This window comes from Zonotrichia leucophrys, chromosome 5 (genome assembly GCF_028769735.1).
Source record: "Zonotrichia leucophrys gambelii isolate GWCS_2022_RI chromosome 5, RI_Zleu_2.0, whole genome shotgun sequence".
Lineage (NCBI taxonomy): Eukaryota > Metazoa > Chordata > Aves > Passeriformes > Passerellidae > Zonotrichia > Zonotrichia leucophrys.
The window spans coordinates 50012073-50035673 of NC_088175.1; the positions used below are offsets into that span (position 1 = coordinate 50012073).

Consider the following 23601-nt stretch of genomic DNA (forward strand, 5'->3'; position numbering starts at 1 on the left):
CAAAATAGGAGAAATATATTTGCTCTGTGTGCATTAATTAATGAAGCAGGAGTAACCCTTGTAATGGTATAAAATCCAGTTAAATAAAATTCCTTTTAAATTTTGCCAGCAAAGGTAACTCTACAAAACAGCAGGGACCAAATCACATGGCACCTGGTGATGACAACCAGCCAAATTCAGAGACAAATCTGTGAGAGAGAAGTCCAAATCAGCACAATTTATACCTTTATTCTCTATACCCTGACATTCAATTGAAAACAACATCAACTGAGATTTAATGAGTTCATCCAAACCTGGTGGCCAGATTCAGCACTGAGTGTGAAAGTGACACTGCACATTTATGTAATTCCAAAGGTGTCTAAATTAGTAACAAAAGTGAAACTGAAAGACACAAATCTATGTTTAATTAAGACTCTTAAATGCTTTTAAACTCACTCCTATGGGAAGGCAGAGTGATTGAGCAGGGTCTTTTATTCTGTCTGAACCTGACTTGGATGCATTCACCGATGAAAATACCCTAAGCAATAAATTGCTTTATTCCAGTGATTTCCTTTGGAAGCAGTTTGTGGGGCTTTTGCAAAGGAAATATTAGGTGAGCCTAACAGATTGTAAGCACTTCTGTGTCAGAATAAAACTTAATAGAAATGATTTATTGGAGTAGCTCAGATTCCAGTGGAAGTTTCCCAGAAATTTAAGTGCTGTGAATGATCCGGTTCCCAACCAAATAATCCTCAGGTTTCTCGAGGCAAGATGAGTCCTTGCGAAATACTGCAGAGGGAGCTCGAAGCCTGGGAGTGCCTCGGACTTAGCTTTGGCTTCACGGTCCTTGCTGGAGGAGCAGGGCAAAGAGAGCATGGAAAGATTGATTTCAGCAGAGCCCTCGGGGAGCTGTCAGTCACCAGGACATCCCGGCAACGGGGACTGCACAAATGGCCAAGTGCGGGGCTGTCCTGAGGCGTGTTGGTGTGGAAACTCGGGAAGAGCCTTCCCTATTTCCAGCCAAGGCAAGCAACATTCTGCTGGTGCAGAGAAACTGGAGCGTTTGGGAGCTGCTGTGTTTTTAAGTGAAGCAGCTTTGATAATTTCTTTATTTCCCACGCAACGCAATAGCACATATCCCAGGGGGACTTAAAATCCTTATCCTGACAATTCTGAGAGACAGGTTGGGCAAACACCTTGGCACAGACAGTGCTGAGGAACTGTTTCTCTTTTGAGGCCCAGGTGATTGTACACTTCTTTTAATATACCTGCTCTTGTCTTCCAAGGGAATTAATGACCTCTCCTTTTTTATTTGCTGGCTTTAATATAAACATATAAAAACCAACCCTCTCCCTACTAGCAGAATTGAGCTACAAGAGGTTTTTAGTTTGCTTCCTTGCTTTTTTACTCCTACACTGAATAAACTGATTTCCATAAAATTTCTTAGTGTACTTATCCAATGCCTCTCACCCATTTTTTGCTAATCCCTAAAATGCACATTTTCAGCAAAGAGAAAACTGTTTCTGTATTTTCTTTTGTGAATGAATTGATCTGTACATGTTTATTTTGTCAGCTATCACCCCTCTGTTGCTATAACATCCAGTCTAGAAAGAACTGCTCTTGTAAAGAAACTCATTCGTGAAGAGACGGAGGATCTTAGGAGAAAACTGTCCCTGACAAAAGCGCCCGTAAGAAATGTCAAATTATTGTGGGTTGAGAGAGAAAATTAGAAGCAGAGTGTGGGAAAAGTAAATAAGTACTGAAAAGAGAGTGAACTCTGGCATGACTAGGTTGTATACAGATAAAAAATCTGGCCAAGTAACAACAACAACAAGCAATAAGTTGTTAACAGATGCTTGAACTTAATATTGAAACAGCAGAAGTGTTGATATAATTCTGTTGATACAGTTCTGTTGTGTTATTGTTGGCAGAAGAAGTTAGTTTAACTTTAGGGGAAGGGTAAATTGTAGACTTTTGTTTATTTGCTCCGGCTAAAAAACCTCTGACTTGACTTTTTACCTATTTTTGTAGTGAATTTTCATCATACCATGGAAGTATGAAATCATTCAAACAAACATTTCACATGTCAATAAAGCTGTGTGCATATATCAGCCCAGCACACCTCATTCCTCTAAACCATATTTATTACTTCAGCTCTGCAACATCAATTTTGCACTTGGAAAAACAGAAGAACAGAGAAGACAGAGAGCAAGGGTTGTTTGTAGAGGAATGTCATTGTGAAATGACAAAATGTCCCCAAATAACAGTGTATGATCATTAAATCTCTTTTGGGGCCCTTTCTATTTCTGTTCAGTTCGGTTCCTGCTCTGTGACTGGCTGAGGGCAAAGCAAAGCAAATTGAGATCCAAACTGGAAGTTGCTATTCATGCAGGGAAATAATCCAGCAGCTCTGATTGCCAGGCTTGGAAGCTAATACTGATTCATTTCTGCAGAGTATGTATAATTTGTTCTTTATTTTCCTGAGCTCCTGTATTGCTAGTTCCTAAACCAGATAAAACCATGAAAAGGTAAATACTTACCACAATAACATTTATTTTCTCTAAATTGAGGTGTTTTTCTTCATTCTCCATCTTTGTATTAGAAAATAAAATATTCTGAGCAGCTATAAAATAAAGGTTAGGATAACAAAAATAATTATTTTGCAGAAAATTGATCCATTTTGCACCACTTTGGAGTATTTCTTACAAGCATGTAATTAGTTCTGGGCCACAGGACTTCATCCTCCCACCCAAACTTCATCCTCCCACCCAAGGAAAGGTTTTCTTTCCTTACTGAGGAGCAGCACTCCATTGCCTGCTGCAGAGCATTGCAGTTGAAATAATGGCAGCAGGGATGTATCCAGACCAGAAAATATCCAAATGTCTCTCAAAGGTACTGAAATTTTGCTTTAATAAATAAAAATGAGTGAGCCTGTCACACTTACTTGATTTTTGAGTTAAATTCAGGTATTGTGAAATCACTATTGTGACTGGAGAGAATGACAAGCCAAGAGGTGGGGGTTATTTCCTAGAAACAAGCATTGCTTTATATATCTGTGATTTTCATTCTTTTCAGGACGTGCCAGTGCAGTATTTTCCATCTGAGTCACTGTCCTGGAGGTTGGAAGGTGCAAGTTTTTTACTCAATTCTGATTAGAGAGGGAGTGCCTCATGTGCTCAAGCCCAGTGCACTTATTATCCAGTTATTTCCTTTTAAAACATGAATAGTTTCACGTGGCCACCAAGTGATACAGGATATGACTGGGTGAATTACTCACAGGGATTTAGATATCATAAATAAGAAAGCAAATCTGGTTTCATCATCCCTCTCCCTTGATTCTTTGGGGAGGAAGTATTATTTTCTGCTCTCTGAAGAAATGCTGTAATTTGAGCTGGTCCGCAGTGCTGTGGTCAGACCCAGATACCAGCTAGTCCTAAACCACAATTTGGAGCCCATTTTCATACACAAACTTGTGGGAAACTTGTTACATTTGTTCCCAGAGATGAAGAGTCTAGAAGGGGAGCGTGACTTCCTGAGAGAAGGCTGGATTAATCTAATACAAAATATAGCATTTATTTATTTTCCTTGCTGTCTGTATACTTCAGAAGAAGTGAGGAAGTTACAAATGCCACAGCTTGGTGCCAGAAAAGCCACAGAGTTTTTTCTTTCACATCTAACCATACTTTGCTGTTCTTCACCAGTTTTGGAGTGAGGCTTTTGAAAGGGAGCCTGTACCACATCTTTGCCCAGCACCTAAACCTAGCAGTGATTAATTCATTGCCACTTCTCATCCCCAAGAAGCCCCAGAGGCAATTACCAGCTTAGCTCAGCTGCTCTAAGGCAAGCCTTGTGAAGAGGTGGGGGAACTTGGTTTCAGAAGCCAAAGGCAGAGAGGCAAAAGGGAAGAGGTTCAGTAGAAGTTCAGAACTGCCTCTCACTTCTTTCTCTCATTGAATACAGGATGAAGGTGGAGCTGGAGTTCATGTTGATTTGCTTGCAGGAGTTTCACTGTTCCTTCCCTGCTCACAACTCCCCTTTTCCACTGCCAGCAGTGCCTGGGGAGAGCAAAATGCCCAAACAGCTCCAGGAGTCAGAGCCCACCAGCCTGCAGACACACAGGGCACACACACCACCTCTTGCAGTAAACCCAGAGCAGTCTGGACTGCTGGGATTTATTGCTTCCCCACTTGCTGGCTAATTACCTGCAATTGCTTTCCTTCATTACCTGGAGATGTATTTCAGAGATTAATGCTTTGAGAAATGTGAGCTGCTCCTGTAATTACACACTGCTGCCATGACAGATGGGAATTCCAGGCTCAGCTCCATTCCTCCCACAGGACCAAAACATTCCAGCTTCCATCTCCACACGAGACCCATGGCATTGCCTGGCTTGGCGTGGTTGGGATGGCACGTGGGAACACGGGCAGAGGCTGCCCCATCACCCACCTACAAGGGGAATCCATCCTCTTTCCAGAAAAACTAACCTGGGTCTGGGAACAGCAGGCAAAAGCCTTTTCTTCCTCTCTTCCCTATTGAGCATCTTTTCCTTAGCTCCACCTCATAGTTCAGCTGAGAAGATAACCACTATTTTCTCATTTAGCAGTAAAAACAGGGAATAACCATTTCTTCTCTTATAAGATTGCTTAACCTCATGCCTCTTGCTCTGAGAAATGGACTTTATTACACTTAAGCTTGTTCAGCCCAAACACTCTGCTAAATATTTTCTGTTTTGATTCTTGTTTCCCATGGCCATCTGAACAGATACGTTTCCTGTTTTGGCATGAATTTTTTCCCAGAGATGGTACTAAGCCAGATGAAAGCTATGACCTCAGAATCTTCAATTTTCTTGGATTTTCCAAGGCCTTTGCCTCATGGCAACCAGCACAATGGTGCACCCAACTCTTTACAGCTCTCACAACGCATCTGCATCAATTTATGTTGGCTTTAGCTAACACTGAAGGTTAGAAAAGTAACCTACAAAAACTGTCAGGAGTTTTTATTCTATCCAAAGTGAAACCAATCACTCAATAAGTACCTCTTAACCTTATGCAAAGCACACTGAAGGGAATCAATAGGAATATTTTCTTTGGCTTCAGGTGGCCGACACAGCCTTAAAAATTAGGATAGAGTTAAAATTCAAAGCAAGCCACATTCATAGTTAGTTTTTTCTTCAGAAAGGCCTGTTGGGCTAAAAAAAGAAGGTTAAAAAAAGAACTTTGGTTTTTCTCTGCTATACTAAAAATGGCATCTTGTGTTTGGTTATGGAATAAATAGTGCTCAAATGTGCAAAGAATTGAACCAGAGTTTGAATGGAATTCATATAAATTTTAAGATGGGTTTTTTCCAGTGGTGAGAGGAAGAGAACTTGTGTACTCTGAAAACTTCGTAGGAAAATATAAATGCACTCAAGTGATGCACAGAGCTCTGGGAGAGGTCAGACTCCGGAGGTATCAGGATGAAAAGTAAATTATTATTGCTTATTGGAAATCACAACAGCCAAAAAGATCATTAACAGCTCAGGACCAGAGAGCGTAGGGGGGCTAAAAATAGAAATGTGTCTGTGCCTTGATGTGAGACTAATTCACCCTTAAGCTATTTAAGACTGCAAAATATTTGTAGGACAGTATCTTGGAAACACAATGACATGGAAATCCAGGAGATTCAGAATCACACAGGCAGCCCTTGGGGTGGGAACAGCTTCCTCCTCGGATGCACCGACTGAAGTCGTGTTTTTGCTGCCAACCTTGCATGGCAAACAGCAAACAGTGATTCAGCAATGGCTCAGAAATGGCCCCTGCAGCCATTTCCAGCAGGAATCTTCCCCATGGTCTGCATTTTCTCTTGGACCAAGCAAATGGATGCCATGACTTTCCTCTTCAATACCTTAAGATGTTGGGTTTGAGACTTTTCTTTTCTTTGATCAAATCTGGGCTGGGAAATGGTTTTGCGCTTATGGTTTTGGGGCAGAAGCATGCCAAGAACAGGCTGACTGCATGTCATGGACGTGGTGTCATACATGCCATACAATTCAACACAGAATTCAGCTTTGTACTTGCACAATTGAAATATTTGCTTTGCTATCTTTCGTCAAACCTGGTCACTGTGAGTCACATCAAGGCCGGTATTCTTTGATCATTTCCAGATCCCTACTTCCCTGTTTTAAGTTTCTTTGTTTCCCCCCTCTATTCCAGTAAATCCTTTCTAGCACAATCCTGCCTCAAATTTGCTATTGTTAAAAGCAAACCTCTTTTTTTTTTGCATCCCAAATATGAAACAACTTTCAGGAAAAGTACCACAACCACAGTGCAAGTGGTTTTCTGGATTATCTTACATCTAATGAGCTCATATGTACTATTTTGTCTTTAATAACTGACAATCCCATACAGTTACCAGCCAGACTGTGGTTTATCTGCTTCTGGTGTCTGTATCCATTCTCTCAGGACACAATTCCCACCCTTCCAAACTAAATTTCCTGACTTGGAGCATTAATACTCTCCATCCAGGAAGGGAGGGCTGGTGTAAAGCCTCGTGCTTTGCCTTCTCACACGACAGTTAAATGGGAAAGGGAGGAAAAAATTGCAATCAACAAGTGAGGTTCTGAGGGCAGCCTTGCTTGGACAGGTCCCTCAGGGCAGTGGAAATGTGACAGTCACAGTGTGAGCCATTCTGCAGCCAAAAACTCCCTTTGTACTCCTGGAGATGGATTTCTGGTGGGATTCACTCGCCTCCAAGTGGGTCTCTAAAGCAGCTCAAACACCAGACCTGCCTGGGACATTTTTAGGGAGATGTCTGTACACTCAGAGGAGGGCTGGGAACAGAACCTGTCCCACAGGAGAAACTCTTGGATATTTAAGTTTATTTCAAATAAGTGTTCAAAGAAAAAGAAAGAAAAAAAAAACCAAAATAAAACAGATTTAGTATATATTTGCTTTTCTTAAAAAATGATTCCATGAAATAATTTTATAGATATCTGAGTAGTAATACAGATTTTTATATACAAAATTCCATTTCAAACAATTTACTGTACAAAAGAAAGTATAAGCAACTGTTACTATTCCATGATTTCAGCAAATAATGAAAAATTCAGATAAGTATGTGTTCAGGATATAGTTCCACCATTTACAGGAATGTCAGTATTAAGTTGGGAACACTTTCAGGTCAGTATTTACAGATTAAATCCCCTTCGAGGACGATCCCTAACATTTCTCCTCAGAATAGGTAGTTTGGCTTTCTCTTGGATCTTTTGGGCTACCAAGGAATGAGAGGAAAAACAGGTTTTCAACAAAATGTGTGGACAGAATTCTGCTTGATTTCTCCCCAGTCCTATTGCAGTCAGTGGGCCTGATCTGGTAAACATTTACTAACCAGGCATTACATTTATGTGGGAATAAACCAGGCAGGATTTGGCCCTACAGCAACATGCTATCATAAGTTACAAATTTTAAAAATAGTGACATTCCTGCAAGTCAAAATACAACAGAAACAAGAGTTAACAAAATATAAGCCCTTTATTAATAAAAATCTTTGGTTGGATCTGTATTTTAAATAAGCATCAAGAATATTTGGTTAATACCATTTTCTTTCTTCCACATAATTTCTCTTTTGGTACCTTCTTTGGACAGACTACAGAAAAATATCAAGTTTATCACATACTTTAAAACAAATAAATATATCAAAAGCTATATATGGCATTCTTTTTAGAGTTCTAGCATTAATCTTTAAATTAGTTTGGCAAAGAAAAAAAAGAAAGAAAAAAAGAAATAACTAACATCTTGAAAAGAGTTTGGTTTTGTAACAAACCATACAGTAGTTAGACTTTAAAGAAATCTTTCCTTTTTATTTTCTTTTTCAGTTTTATAATGCAAGTGCCATGGACAAGACAAAGCAATAAAAGAAATTAGGTTAATTGCACCAATATTATTTGGAAATGCAGTTTATCGGTCAACAAAGCAAAACAAAAACATATTATGCTTAAAAAGAGCTGTACTGATGGGATTTAGCTAGTCATGGTAAGTAAGGATTTCAGACTTATACTTCAGGGAAAAGCTCCTTGTATAAAAGACAGAGGATTTTAAGACAAAAGAAAAGTCCTGTAACTAGCTGAAGGTCTGGTCCTGTAGCCCCAGTGCAGGCAAAGCTTCCACTGAAGACAGCAAGTGGGATGCATTTGGGATTTCCTCCTCTGGCACAGCCTCTGGGAAGTGCCAGCCAGCAGCAGGAAATCTGTGGGAAAAGCTGGCTGTGAAACACGGGGCAAGCACTCCCTTCTCCTGCTCCAGAGGGCTACAGGGAAAAGCCAGGCTGGGACAGGGATGTGCTGAAACACTGGGGAAAATGGAATTTCCTCAGCAAGAGCAGCGTGTGAGTGCTTGGCAGGGCAGTGAGAGTCACTGGAGCTCTCTGTGTGCTCATTAGCTCAGGGCATTTAACAAATGCTCCGTGACCATGGGCCTGCTGGGAGGATCTCTGCAATTGTGCTGCTGCTGCTGCTGCTGCCAAGAAAGCACTGCCCAGAATCCCTGTGCTGATGTTTCCAGAGGCAGTGGTGCCTCAGGGAGGGTCTGGAGGCTGCCACAAGTCCCCCCCACATCTTTGGGACTCCAAAGCTCAGACTCGCAAAGCTAAACCCAGCCTTGGGAAGCAAGTCAGTCCGGAAGGCTTGATGGAATACTAGGGAATACTGATTTTGCATATCATTTAGCAAGCTACCCCATGGACCTTCAAACCTGGCTTTCCAAAAATAGTTCCAATTAGCATTATTATTATAATGACTTCAAATTTACCTTTATTTCATTAGCTAATTGATAGGCTAAGATCAGATTCTCAGAGAATATCTCTAGCAATATTGTCCTAAGTACCTGCATTTCTTAATGCATGCCAACGTCGATAGTGCTACCTCAGGATGAAATACAAAAACTCCCTGCATTACTGCTTGTGCAAAAGAAAAAACAAAACAAAACAAAACGCCAACATTGTCAGAAATAGAACGTGGTCCTCCATGTTTGCAAGAAGGGCATTTCTCACAAAGATGGGAGCGAAATGGCAGCACATCCTTCAACATGCACCGGGGTGTCCGTACCGGAGTCCTGCCCTTGGCGCCATGGCTTTTGTCTCTGGAATGCCCCGACAGCCTCAGCTCCCTCTCTCCTAAACGTCCAGAGGATAGGAATGGCAGGAGGACAAGCTCCCACTGCGGCTCCTCGAGAGCCTGGGGCTGTGGTTGTTGCAGTTTTCCCCTTTTCTCTTGTCCTTGTCTTTCCAGGTTTCCAGCATCTGCAGCTTGCCTTGCTCTTCCCTCATGAAGACCTCCACCATGAGAACTTTCTCCTTGTGAATCTGCTGACTAATGTCCTTGGGAATGTCTGGGATAATCCAGTCAACAAATTCACTCATGAACATGACCAAGTTCTGAAAATGAAGTTGTGAGAAAGTGTCAGTGGGGCCAAATTAAAGGGTGGCTGTAGGGAAAGGAGAGGGCACTTAGGAAGGAAAAATGAAGAGAGGACAGTATTTGAGTTGGACTATGGGACCAGATTCCCTTCAACTGCTTTGTGCATGCTAGAAGTAGAGAAATACATCAGGTATTGATTGACCTCTGTGATTTCTGTACCAATCCTGACACTGCAGCCACTTAGAAATCGAAAGGAATTTGCAATTGGTGAGTGGCTCGTGAGATTTACATCAGGAAGGCAGAAGCAAATACAAGAGGTTAAAATGGTAAAAGTTGTTAAAATACATTCCAATTGAATTTTTCTAATTGAAAAACTTTGATTCAAGGAAAGGGTGGTCTTTCTCAAAAAGATAATTTTTTATCAAAAAAGCCCAATAAAAGTTTTGAAACAAGTTATTCAGATAAGGCAGACTTAAAACATCTGTGTCACAATAAGTAGCATCACTGCTGTGATTAAATAATGTCTTTTAAGAACAAATCACAAGATTTTGGCTTCTTATTCAGATGAAAAGTAAACCTGAACTTGGAAAATTTTGAAAATCTCATTTCTTGGCTAGCTCTAAAAATTATTTTGGGTTAAATTTCTGCTGTTTCAGTGAAATTGTTGATGTCCTACAGGAGAAATTGGTGGAACCTAATTAGTATCAGCCTTGTGCTTTGCTGGTCTCTGAGGTCATTAAGTTGTTCTGCATCAAACCAGCTCAAGGAATCCCTGGGGATGAATTTTTCCACTGAGGATATACCAATGCCTGGGTGGGTGGGACAAAGAGGGTGATGAAGATGGGCAAATTTCTTTGTCTTTTCCCTGAAACAACTGAGAAAGAAGATATTTCTTTGGCCCAATAACTTATTTCCAAGTGCCTGCAGTGTCACCTACCTGGAAAACTATCACAAATGCCAATCTTGCTGCTAGGACAGCCCAGAAATCCTTTGAAATGTCATATTTGTTTTCAGACCAGGGGGGTTCTCTATAATCTTTGTACCTGCAAAACAAGACTCAGTAAATCAGGGGTGCAATTCAGAAATGTTGGCACAGGAAAGGGTTATTAACAAACAGTTAAACAATAAATGGAACTGTTTAAAACAAAGTTCACTGTGTTAATCTCTCAGAAACAAGACACAGATGAAACTCTCCCACAGCCTTCAAATTAGCCTTAAAATTAAAGGTTAATTCATCTTATTACCCTCTGATTACTACATATAATATCAATTTTGCGTAACACAGAGTAAACTACACAGCTCAGGTGATTTATTTTAAGATAGGTAAAAAGGCAACATATATTTTTCAAACTAATTTTAAAGACAAAAATACTGGTCTCAGATTCATAGAACATGTTTGACATGTGATTAGCAAAAGGTTGAAGCTAAATTTTGCCCAGTGGAGAGAAGAGAATTTTTCCTTAGCTATGGCTTATAGAAAATCTATGTGTTGATAAACAAGACCAAGAAAAATACATTAAATCCAAAACCACAGCATCCTGTCAATATTTTGAAAGAATTAGGGCTCTGCATTTTCAAATTATTTTAAAATCCTTGGGATAAGGATGGGATTGAAAGAAGACAGAGGCTGGGAGTGGAAAGCAAATAAATCTGGCATTTTGCCTTTGGACCATGATGCCAACACTTCCATTCTGTGCTGAAACATGTTTGCCAGCCTTGCTTAACCTCTGCCCAAAAAGCAGCAGGAGGAAACCAGGAGAAAGTAAAAGCAAGCAAAGCTACTGCAAATGCAGCTTGGGTTGGTTTTGCTTTCATCTCTGAGCAAATTTTCTGTGTAGAGGTCATTTCACCATATTAACTTGCACTATTCAAATGCATAAAGAATTTAATATAAAATAATATGATTCAAAGGCAAGGTTTTTTACTTGGTCAGTTATGGTGATATTTTTACTATGCATGTATTCAAGTCCTCTTTGTTTCTTTCTCCCCTTGAATATCTCTTCCTTCCTTACTCTCCTCTTCCTCCCTCTGTTGTCCCATTTTCAGCTTTGCTGGTCTAAGTGCTTTCACTGTCAGATTAGAACTGTCAATTCTAAGAATGTATTAGCTGAAACTGGTAAACACAATTTTCCTTTAAACATGAAAATAGATATGAATTGTCACAGGCATGCAAATTTCTCCTGTGTGATGACACTATAAGTAAGTCCTAAGTTCCAGTGCAGATAAGGATGCTACTGCTCTCATCAGGAATTGGGAACCGGACAAAAAAAGAGGTCATGGCCATTATATCATGACATGACATCAGAGGGACATAATTTTCTTCCCTTAAAGCACCATTGTGCTGTTTACCATTATCTGTCTCCTTTCCTGGAAAAGGGAATCCATAATAATAAAAACCTTTGCATGGATAAGCTCTGAATTTAATTAACAATAATCTCCATTTCCCAAAATAAGCAGTAAATAATATTCAGGTCTGTGGTTACTTAATATGTAAGCAAGATGTTCAAGGCAATGGATCCACCTTATATAAAAGGCTAGCAAGGTGCTAAAAAAGTATTGAAAATACAAAGACTCTGCCCCAGAAATGTAAGAATTTGCCACATTCTCAGCCAGCTGTGAAAACACTTGGCATTAGCGATCATTCAAGAGAGTACCTGCATATCTGAACCTCGTAGCCAAGATCCAGGGGGTCGTTGGGAGCTGTTCCTGCTTGGAAATCGCTGACATTAAAAGAGGATAGTGTATGGTTGACGAAGCCATGCATGGTGCCATTCTCACTGTACATGTACAGGTACACGAGGCGTGGAATGAAGTCGGATGTGAATGAGATCACAAATGCCTGAGCCACAAGAGTAGAGAGTGAGCGCGGTGCCCAGGCAGAGCTTCACTTCATCACATCCTCAACCATGACTTGCCCAAACTACTCACACCACACTCAGGGGAGCCCGAGGGCCCTGAGAGTGGAGCATTCACTGCACCAGCAAGGGATTGCTCACTGCCCGCTCTCCTGAGGTGCAGCGTATTCCCTGGAGCTGTGCCACTCCAGCTGAGGTGTCCTTGTGGGTGACAACCTGGGCCCCCAAAAATGGAGCAGCTGCACCCCCCAGCACCAGGGGAGAGCTACCACAGCTCTGCTTCCCGTGTCCCCATCACAGTTTCTCCCTGTTGCCTTGGACAAGGTCCAATTGATTGATTTCCAGCTGCTTTTCCGTCCTGCAAACAACCCACAGTGATTTGACTTCAAAGTCTCATTGCCTTGCAAAAAAATGTTAATTGTGTGTGGTGCTTAACTTCATCAGGATAAAAGGATGAGGAGACTGAGCCCAGTTTTATTTTTATGGCCACAAAAGTTGCATTTCATCCAGTTATTTAAAATTTTCTGAAAATACCGTGGGGAAAAGGCACAGCAGTCAATTGGGCTGAGTTCCTCATGACTTTAGCCCTCCTCATTTATCATCATTATGAAACATTGCCACTGGCATAAATCTCATGTACATGTGGAACAAACAGTACAAAATGTTTTACTTATTTTATGGTAAAGAGAAGCAGTACAACGATCAAAGAGGGAAAACTAACACTGGGTATTGGCGAGGAAAGACTACACGACTACATAGAACAAAAGAGAAAAACAGAGAAATTATTTCCAAAGGAAAAGAGGAGAAATGGGAAGGACAAACTAAGGCAGCACACCAAAAGAATGGGCTTGCCATAGCACAACAGAACCCTGGGGACAAAATGAAGGGATTTCAAGTCTGGATAATGTAAAAAAAACCCAAGGGAGTCCATAGCCATGTGGCCATTAGCCCTACAGAGCCCCTGCTTTGCTGCACTGCAAACATGTTGAATTTCAGCTGGCCTTTGTTTTCATCTTTCCCTCAGCTGAGGTGCAAAGCGGATGATCACTGTGGATGTCTATTCATATAGAATAGTGCAGAAGTACATGCATTAATATATTAAGACCTGCTAAATTTTTGTGAAATGTTGAAATAAACTTTTTTTTTTCAGGATTATCCAAGCTCTCTGAGTAGAAGCAATGCAGCTTGAGGGCAGATCGATGGAGGGATTCTGCACTCTGAGGAGCTGAACTGGTTCTCACCTTACCCAAAATAGCATTGAAATGAAAAAATACATCTTTTGCTACTGAGAGTATTTCAAAAGAGTAAAAGTAAGCAGCTGTGGTCATATTTGTTTGAAGGACAGAACTGTTTTACAAAAACATTCTGGAAAAAAGCAGCAGTGACTACTTACTACTTTATATTATTGCTCCTGCCATCACAGCTTGAAAATAAACACAGCAACTCATCCTCAAATATTTCCAAAAATTTCTCAATCATATACTTTCACTTGATTGAAGGGATTTTGTACTGAAATAAAACTAATGGAGCAGAATGGAAAAGCCAGCCTATTGAATTCAAAATTAATTCATGCTGATTTACTTACATTTATGATGACAGCAAGCTTTCCAATACCTCTGAGGATATTATACCAGATTCCTGAGGAAGGAGACAAACATGTAAATGCTGTTCTAGTCCTTAAAATGAGATAAATTACATCTGCAGTTAACAGAGTTAGGAGCATGTATGATTGTGCTGAGCTAGTTATATTTTAAATAGAAAAAGAACAAATTATAAAAAGTTAATTCAATGGCTTGTAAGCAAAAGGAGTCCAACTGTGTTTTGGCACCTATTTTTTTCAGGTTTTGAAGAATGGGGTTGAACTGCAATGAATTGCAATTAACACATCCTCAGAAACAAAAAATAATCAAAACCCCACCACAATCAAAAAAGTCAACATCACTCTCCCAATCAATTCCACCAGCAATCTGAACCTGCAGCATAAATCAGGGAGGCACAACAAAACACCCTCAAAGCAAAGTCATGGCAAAACATGATGTGTCCTTCAAGTCTGGGATGATCCCTAGGGCACAAGGATGAGCCCAAGGAAAAACTCTGCCTGTACTGCAGCAGAATGAACTTAGAGTTTAATAACAGATAAACTTCTGCTCTTGCTGCTTGGCTCTGTAACAAGGACAGTTATTTTATTTCTACTTTTATTTTTATTTTAATGAGCTTTTGATTCATAAGGAAGCAGCATTTGGGAGAAGCAGCTCCTCATTACAAACACCCATAGGTGTGAGCCCCCTGTAAGGGCAGGACTGGGCTCTTGTCCCCACACACACAGAGCCCAGCTCCAGCTCCATCCACTGCAGTTTGTACCCTTCTGACCTTCCTGCTGAGTAGGGACAGAGGGATGCATCTACCCACAGGCTTTTGAGTCTCCTCTCATTCCCAAGAGTATTTCTGAGGCCAGTGCAGAGTTGTTAAATGTGGAAATTTTTGCTTCTGCACGAAAACTGCATTGCTAAGAAGGGCTGTTGATGTCAGAACTGTGTGAGATATTTTGCTACTGCATTGATCATTTTGATTTAAAAAGTGGTAATATTTACTTAATGAAATATTCATCTGAATTTAAAGCTTTGGTCTTCCTATTTTAAAGGTAAAGCCTCAATAAATTATGACAATTCACAGGTAAGCCACAGCTGAATGTTTTGACTCTTCCTATAAATATCTCCCTGTTATTGAAACTAGCTGAGCATAACAATATCCTGCCATCAATCCAGGAATAAACAAACAGGGATACAATAACAATATCCACTTACCTATATCCTTTGCTCTCACTGCTACCGGTCTCCTCAGCTCAGTAACAAATTTTTTGGCATCCAGACGGATTTCAATGATGTTGTTCAATAAAGCAAACAAAGGTGCCAGCGGGAAGGAGGCAACAAACAAAGTTACAAACCCAAACTGGATAACTGGAAAGAAAAAGAAAACATTTCAGTGCCTGTTGTCAGTATTTACCAAATGCACCCATCACCACGTCAGTGCCAGTCCCTAAATTCTGATGAGGTGATGACTTCTGGGAGACTCAATCCCATTTTCTGTGTCAGGCACAGTTTGCATGATGGCTGCTCTATTTGGGTATGGAAGGCCCAGTTGTCACCTTGTAAAAGTGTAGTAACTTTTAGTTATAATAGTAACCAGAAGGATGGGGAAGCTCCTAAAAGAATTTTTCCGTGGGCAAAGCTGGCACAGGAGTCACCTGAAGGAGTGGGATTATGGCAGTGACCATGCTGGCTCTACCTAAGCTTGCCACGTTCCACCTGGCAGGTTTTTGGCCTTCACTGGAAGCTATGGAAAGACATGGCTGATTCCTACCTCTTCCAGGAATAACTTGCTTCCTATAACCTGGGATCATATTTGCTTTTTGTATGGATGTCATGCTCATCCTGGTACTGCCAGTGCCCATCTTTCTCCTGTTACTTCCAAATGCTGATCTCAGTAACAGCATCTTTTCTTATTTTTAGGAACTGGCAGCATGGCCATTCAGTTTGTCCCACTGAATTCCCATCTGCTTCAAGTACTCTGAACATCAAGGTCACCAGATATTCTAATTTATCTCACTCAACATGACATACTACTTGAAAAAAAAATTCTATGCGATCTGTCAAGTACAACCAGGTCTACAGACAAGCACTGCTCTCAGAAGATTTAGTTCAGATATCAGATAAAGGACTCTGGTGTGGAAATAATCAAATCTGAACTAACTTACTTCTAGTGAAGGGTTCAACTGATGGTAAAATATGCCTCACAATCTCAAGTAGATGCCACTTAATCATTTGCATTTGAAACTTGACAGTGATATGTTACATGGCTTGAAAGAAAAGATCTAAAATATCATGCTACAGTAAGGGCTTGCAAACGGCAGAGAGCACAATTCAGCCCTCCAGCAGCCAGGGTTGGCTAAAACATGCTCCAGTCCAACTGAACACGTTAATAATTCAGTTATCTCATATCCACTGTCTGCTGAATGTACAGTTCAAAACGCTCAGCTCTCCATCCCAATTAGTCACAATAATTACAGTTTAAAATGCCTTCTTTCCACCTCACTCACTCATTTCCATGTACTCAGGGGTGAGTCCAGCAAAGGGCTCCAGGTTATAGTCCACTTCATAGCGCTGCTTTTTCTTCATGTGCTCTTCATGGTCTAGAGAACGCCGACGCTTCAATTTCAAGTATCGTATAAACTTCTTCATTTTTCTGAGGGAAATGGAGACAATTTGCTGAGCACTCCATTCTGCTCACTCAGTGCTCATTTCTCAGTTGTTTTGCATTGCCAGGCACAATAATTAAAATAAGAAAGTACAGAAGTTGCTACTTACGGGATGCCAATCTCAAACAAATTGTTCTGGATCAGCTGCTTGCCCAACATGATAATACTGAGCTGGATACACAACTCCATTAGGCAACCTCCTGGGGCACACTGGGGTGAACAAAAGAGAGGTCAGTCAGAACATCTCCTCTACCCCATCCATCCAATATGATCCCAAATAGGATAGAAATTCAATTACCTCTTCCATTCGGAAGGAATGGAAAATGTAGACGTAGTCGCCTGGACGTCCAACAAATCTAGGGCACAATGAGTTAAAAATATCAAACAGATTTTATACTTTCAATATTTGATTCCTAAAATAACTTATGCCATACTCCATGCCTCTGAGTGGGACCACCTGATGTTTAGTCCTGAAAAGGCCTCCAAGAAGCTGAAACTGAATAGCCTTTCCATCACTCACCGGCCCTTGAAGAAAGCCACGTAGAAAATGGGGGTGTAGGCATTGACAAATTTCAGCAGGAAAGCCTTGAAAATCAGCCGCTCCTCAAAGTTCTTGTCGGTCTTTGGTACCTCTGGAACCAATGGGACATGGATGAGAAACGTTAAGGAATTATCCTACCTGGAATAATTTCAAAATCTTATAAATGTGGGTTTTGGAGAACATCATCACATCACTTGTTTAAAAGCCACCTTTTAAACAAAGGGATATATATGTACAGTGCTATATATATGTATATATATAAAAGCAGTATGGCTGCACTGAGGTCAGTGGTCAACCTGCTGAGGATCCCACCAGTCAGACACGTTACAATGGCAATTCCAATTTAGTTCCACACCTGCCTGACCTTCATGACAATCATTTGTGGGTGCGCAAAAACTTGACCTGAAAAGATTTCTGGACCTTTGGTTACTGACAATTTCTTGGAAATAATAATAATAATAATAAAAGTTCCACAGTGGAATTTTAGGCACAAATGTGCCTACTCAAGATCCCCAGTGATCTGGGTGCTCAGATTTGACCCCCTTGTGGCGAGCTGAGGTTCCAACGCACCGATCTGCGTGAGCCACCTGGCGATGCAGCCGTACACCTCGTCCAGGATGATGATGACCACCAGGTTGATGATGACGGCGGTGGCGGTGACGGTGACGCGCACGCTGGAGCGCCCTGAGGGCGTGGAGCTGATGGCCAGGGCGGCGGCCGTGGAGATCCTGTAGATGATCACCCCGAACACGATGGCGAACGTCAGCCCAACCTGACAGGAAGAATCGCCCAAAACATTACCAAAGGTTTGCCTTTCAACTCTTTGTTTGGGATTTAGAAATAACCTTAAAAATGGGATCTCTGGGCCACACCCCAAGTCCACCCAATACTGCATTAAGGCCTTGATGAATTGTGGGAAAGGAGTCCCCTTTTTTACTTGAAAATCACAGGAAAAAGAATGGCACTGGGATGCCACAATCACAGGCAAAAGGCTTTTTTTTAAAAAGGCACCTAAATGTAAACTCCACGCTTAACAGCATTAAAAAATAGTACATATTACTAAGAAATAAATTCTAAAATACTTTATATTACTAATGAATATAAGTAATAATTGTAATTAATAAATACTAATATGAAAAGTATATTTCAGCAGTATATACACATGGTGTTTCCTTTGTGATAAACAAAAAATTTTGTTTAATTGAAACAAATATTCCAAATTTGAAACAAATACTCCATTTGAAACAATGGAGTATTTCGGCTTCACTCTACACGCCAGCCTTCAAATCCCTTAGGCAGGCTCACTGTGTTCTCATAATCACAAAGTGAAATTAAATCTGATTAAATCAACACACTTTCATCACACTTCCTGGCTCAGTAAAATCTCTCTCAATTTTTCATTGCTTAAATAAAGGAATGATTTTAACACATGGTTCTCAAAAGATACTGGATTCTTCAGCTGAGCATAAGAGATTTGTTGCATTTCTGTTCTCTGAAAATACAAAAATTTTAAAAACTTAACCTTAAACCAAAATCCCTACAGCAAAAAACCAAAATAATTGACTTAGTCTGGGAAATTCTACCTTTGGAAAGGGTTTAGGCTTTTTTCACTATATCTGCCAATTTGTTCCATGACTTGAATTATTATTGTTTCTGTCAACATTTGTTTTAAATGCTGATGCTTTATCAGCAAATGGAAGAAGGCTATTCTCATCATTATTTCACATTTTCCTTGAATTAAGTGCTCTGTTTGCAATTCTCTTGTTAGATGGTATAGCTCCAAATTTGACTGATTTATTAAAAATCATTGCAATTATGATTCCAACTGGCAACATCAGTTATTTCCTAAAGTTTGACTACAAAAATGATGTTGGTCTCTACTTTCTGAGAGGGCTCTCTGTACTTTTTAAGCTTCATCCCATCAATGGTGTGGGAATTTCTATTTCTGTGTCCTCACTTTCCCCTCCCCTAGTTTAGTAATCTTTTATGTTTATTGGAAAAAGACAGCAAAGTAGAAATTCAAGCTCTTGCAAAGATTTCAGATCATGAACCAATAAAATGCTTGAATTTTTTCCCTGGAAAAAAGCCATTTTGAACTACACCCATCTGATAAAATTTCCTATCACTTCTCTTCCATACAATGTTTCAGTAAAAAAACATTTCAGGTTTTGCCAGGTGATGCTTACCATGAAGATGATGCCAACAAAATTGGTTAAATAGGCTGGAAAACGATCCTTCCATGTCAGCTTCTCTTTATCCGTCTAAAGTTTTTTTTGGTGGGAAAAAGAAAAAGGTACATTTGATAAAGAAGGAGAGTGTGATTCTGCACATGTGATGGAAACAGAGAGGGGGAAGAAAAGGCTGGCAAAACCACAACCAGTTAGAAGATGCAGACACAGTGTTTACAGACACAATTCCACACAGGCAAATTGTTTACTCCGTATCCAGGTTCAGACTGGTCAAGTGCCTGTGCTAGGAGTATAAATAAACCAGATTTTTCTGTGTACTTTTTGAAGGAAACATGCAAATAGGTTGTCATAAACCATGAAGTAAGGTCTCTCTTTCTGTTAAATATTTTCTTTTGCTTTCTCTACAAAAATCCCCCTCCTTCCTCCCCCCTTCCACAGTTAATATTTGCAGCTCTGCTGTTGCACCACTGGCTCCACTGAAATTCAGATTTAAGTATTAAATGAATTCATGCTACAGAGTAGCTCCAAGGTGAGCACTCAGTTGACAGGGAAGATTAGGTTTTGATGTGTGGCAAGATTTAAAGTTCCTTTTGATATGAGTGACTTTTAATTTTACCTGGTTATTCCTATGGTATTTAATAGACTACAATAATAGGAATTATAGAAGGGGGGACTGGAATGAGGTGATCTTTAAGGTCCTTTCCAACCCAAACCATTTTGTCATTTTCTATATAACAACTCTGTATATTCTCCGTATTCCCTAAACCCAGTCAATCAGCCCCTGCCTGAATTTTGGCTACAAAATATTCATTTAGAAGAGCTTTGCTCCTCTGGAGTCCTTCACAAACTTGGATGCCTGGAATTGTTTTGAAACACAGAAAATCAACAGCAAAAGAAACATCTCAGAGAATGATGCACACGTAATGCACGTAAAAATATTGCTCAAATTCTATTTTTATGACATGCACGTTGTCTCAGGGAAGTGCAAGCGGCTCTTTCAGCACATGGCCCATGCTCCTCTGCAAAACATAACATCCAGGATGGGAAATCTAAGATTAGCCATGCAGTGCCATTCCCAACTCATGGAGCAGTGTCCCAAAAAATGCTGAAGGAATGAGGCAAGGAAGGGGAAGAAACCCAGAACTGAATGTGAATATTAAACAAAGGTTCAACAGCCAAAACCAAATTGATTTGTGTCTTCCATAATTACTCATAATTTGAATTTCTTCATAAGTTTGTATAAAAAGAACCAATTTCACCCCAGCCATGACTTTCTTAACTCTTTGTCTCCATTTGTTTGCTGTCTCTTCTGGAAAATATTGGTGCTTCTGATGGGCAGTCAAAGGAAACAGAACAGGATTGGGAAATATGGAATTACAAAGCACTGCTCGATTAATTCCAGTAATTAATTCCATATTCTCTACTGACACAGCACTTTAGCACAAGTGAATGCTCTGTTAGCTTGGTTAAGGCTTTGTGTTTCAGCTTTAAGTTAATAAAATATAACAGCAAGAAAAGATAAATGCTTGCCCCAAATCCTAGGGAACATCAGGCAATCCTGCAAATGATATTCCCTTTTTAATATAGGATTGTGCTCTGCTTTATATTTTATGAGGTGTAAAGAATGTGCAGATTTTTTTTTCCTTTAGTTTTTGGTTTTTTTAAAATTAGGTTTCTCTTGAAAAACTACAAGCAATTTTGGTTTAGCTTTAGATATTTTTTCTTTAAGAAGGTTTTCAAGTGTTACAACTGTCGAATTTGAACTTTAACACACTAGATCCCAATGAAAGATAACCACCAAGTCTTTCAGAAAAAAAACCCCTCTTTTTCTCACGTTTCCCAAATTAGTAACATCCAAATTGAACACAGCCCAAAAACTTATAAATAGTCTGGTTAAAAAAAAAATCCTTTCTTAATTGCTCAACTTTCATTCTCCAATATTAGAGGGCCACCATTCATTAGTTGTCTGATTAGCCTTCCACATTTAAGATCTGAATTCTGATTATACTCAAAAGTAGAGCAAGTTCCAGATTTTTAATGGACTACAGTAAAGTCTGTATCCAAAATCCTTTACCTAGTCTATCATAGTGCAGCAACCCAAATTGTTTCTCTTCTGCAAGGGATTTTAAAAGGGATTTGATTTGCTTATGGCCCTGAACCACTTACATACAGCATCCTATAGATTAATGGGAACACACCACCAGCAGCTCTGTAGCATCTGTTAAGAGGGGCCCAGTGGTACTCAAGTATAAATTTACTTTAACATTCATCTATATGTGCTCCCCTAAAGAGTGTAAATGTTATTGCAGTTGTATTTTCACAGGGTTGCCATAAAATCCCAATTTAGGGAACAGTTCCATGTTGTAGTGCCACTGGCAACAAACACAAGAGAGGAAATTCTGCCAAATTTTATGTTGGAGTTTTTACTTTTCTCAATAAAACCAGGGCACACAAATGGCTCACTCCTTGTAGTGAAGGGGGAATAACCTCAGGTAGGATGGAGGCATCAGTGGGCAGGGGAGAAAAGGAGCTTTCCCAAATCGTTCTGCTCCTGACAGGAAAGGAATTCCAGCTCCAGTGAAAGGGCAGGGAAGCTGCTTGTAGGGATTGCAGCATCCCTTGGCAAGAGGCAGGGGCTCCTGGGGTGACAGGCAGCACCTTTCTCACAGTGACATAGAGTAAGTTCAGAGCATAAGTGAGCACTGCCTCGTTCAGTGGGATAAATGGGGAAGAAGCTGTGGTTTTAAAAGGCAGAAAGTTATTGCCAAAGCTGGAATTTGGCGTGGAAATTGGAGTTAGTACTCTTCATTAATATTTTTATTTGCAGAGAAAGTCCAGCAAGACAGAGAACTTTTCCTGAGAGGCTTTAGGTACTTTTACTGCATAGAACAAGATGGTTTGTTACAGTTTGCTCAAACTTGATTTATTAGTGTTAGAGGAGCACCTCTTTGATGAGGCTCTGTTAGTTTCCCTGAGCCACACTCCTGAATCTAATTAGTAAAGTCATTTCTAGATTTAATCAGGTCTTGTGCCTGGCAGACCCTGAGCATCTCATGTGTGGAAGAAGACATCTGGAACTTGAACACAGTGAGCATTGACTACTTTTTACCTATTTATTAGTCTTGGGTCACTGCCTGCTGTAACAACCCTCTTTTTCATAAGGGAAACAAATGAATATTTTTACCTTACCTCTTTATGTTTGTGTTCTTTTCTCAATGATTTTTCTAAAACTTTTGCTTCATATTCTGCTCTTGGATGATCCTGTGAAAGAAATCATATTTAATAAAAAAAAGCAAGATTACTTATTTTCTCTCTCAATCAGCTACAGATGAACTCTCTGCAGGTTGATTTCCTGATAATTTCTGAGTTTTCTAACCGAATTCCAATTCACTTGGTATGTCATTCATGTGAATTGATAGTTGATTATAATTAAAAAATGTTAAGTTCTGTGAATACAGGAGCAGCTGCAGAATAATTTGGACAGCAATGTGCAGTGCTGTGTAGATTACATTTAATATATGAGATATGCAGCACAACCTGCAGACAGCACAGCTCATGATGCTTGGATTTTAGTTACCTCTATTTTTTAAAAAAGTTAAACGTCATTAACCAATTTCAGTGATCCTCAGCTCATGAGAGGATTAATTTTCTGCTGTGAGTATGCAAAATACATGTCTTTGGGATCCCATAAAATTGTCAGTTGGGGTGTTCCCCTAATTCTGTCCAGGACAGCATCCACAGATTCTCTGTCTGCATTGCAGGAGAAGGTGCAGGAAACACTTGGAAGTAAGAGACAGCCAAAAGACTGAGGAAGATTCATGGGTTCAGAATTCCCGACAATTACGCATTCATAAAAGAGTCAGAATTCAAAATTATGCATTGGATGGGAAACAGAACGGAGCTGAAAAAAGTCTGAACAAGTGGAGAGGGGAAGGGTGTAAAGGCAAAGCAATCAGTGGGAGTTCCAAAGCAAATCTGATGCTTGAAAAAGGAGAAATGGAGATCAAAAGATGGCATTCATCAGTAGACATGGAATAAAAAAGGTAGGAGCGATTTGAAAAAAAAAAATGTTTTCCAAACCTTGACTGCCTCCTTCAGGAAACCAGAAAAAAACCACGAAAAACAAGAAAAAACAAAAAACAAATAAATAAAATTTTGATTACTGAACTGTTCCAGGTCATATTGTTTTTATATATTAAAAGTTACATGAAACAAAGATAGGTACAGTGGATGGTTAGACACTATTGGAGAAAACCCAGTCTATTAATGTTCTATATTAATTAATTTTACTGCAAGTATTGTGCAAACCTGGCATCCTTAAAAGCAGCAGAAAATGAGATACTTTGTGGTTTAGCATTTCACTCAAAACCCAGACTGTTCAACATGATTCT

The 23601-nt window shown here is 39.9% G+C and overlaps 1 protein-coding gene across 2 annotated transcripts in view; it reads right to left on the reverse strand.

Annotated features, from left to right (window-relative positions):
- Positions 1-7023: 7023 nt before the first annotated feature.
- ANO1 (anoctamin 1) overlaps positions 7024-23601 on the reverse strand; it is a 70401-nt gene continuing 53823 nt past the window's right edge. For both annotated transcript variants that reach the window (XM_064715509.1, XM_064715508.1), the window contains 12 exons: positions 22400-22471; positions 19208-19282; positions 17592-17793; positions 17001-17112; positions 16779-16836; positions 16590-16690; positions 16322-16467; positions 15030-15182; positions 13811-13863; positions 12025-12209; positions 10308-10413; positions 7024-9387 (listed from right to left, as the gene is read on the reverse strand). In XM_064715509.1, coding sequence (XP_064571579.1) covers positions 9127-9387; positions 10308-10413; positions 12025-12209; positions 13811-13863; positions 15030-15182; positions 16322-16467; positions 16590-16690; positions 16779-16836; positions 17001-17112; positions 17592-17793; positions 19208-19282; positions 22400-22471 — 1524 coding nt within the window. In that variant the 3' untranslated portion in view covers positions 7024-9126. The remainder of the gene's footprint in view (positions 9388-10307; positions 10414-12024; positions 12210-13810; positions 13864-15029; positions 15183-16321; positions 16468-16589; positions 16691-16778; positions 16837-17000; positions 17113-17591; positions 17794-19207; positions 19283-22399; positions 22472-23601) is intronic.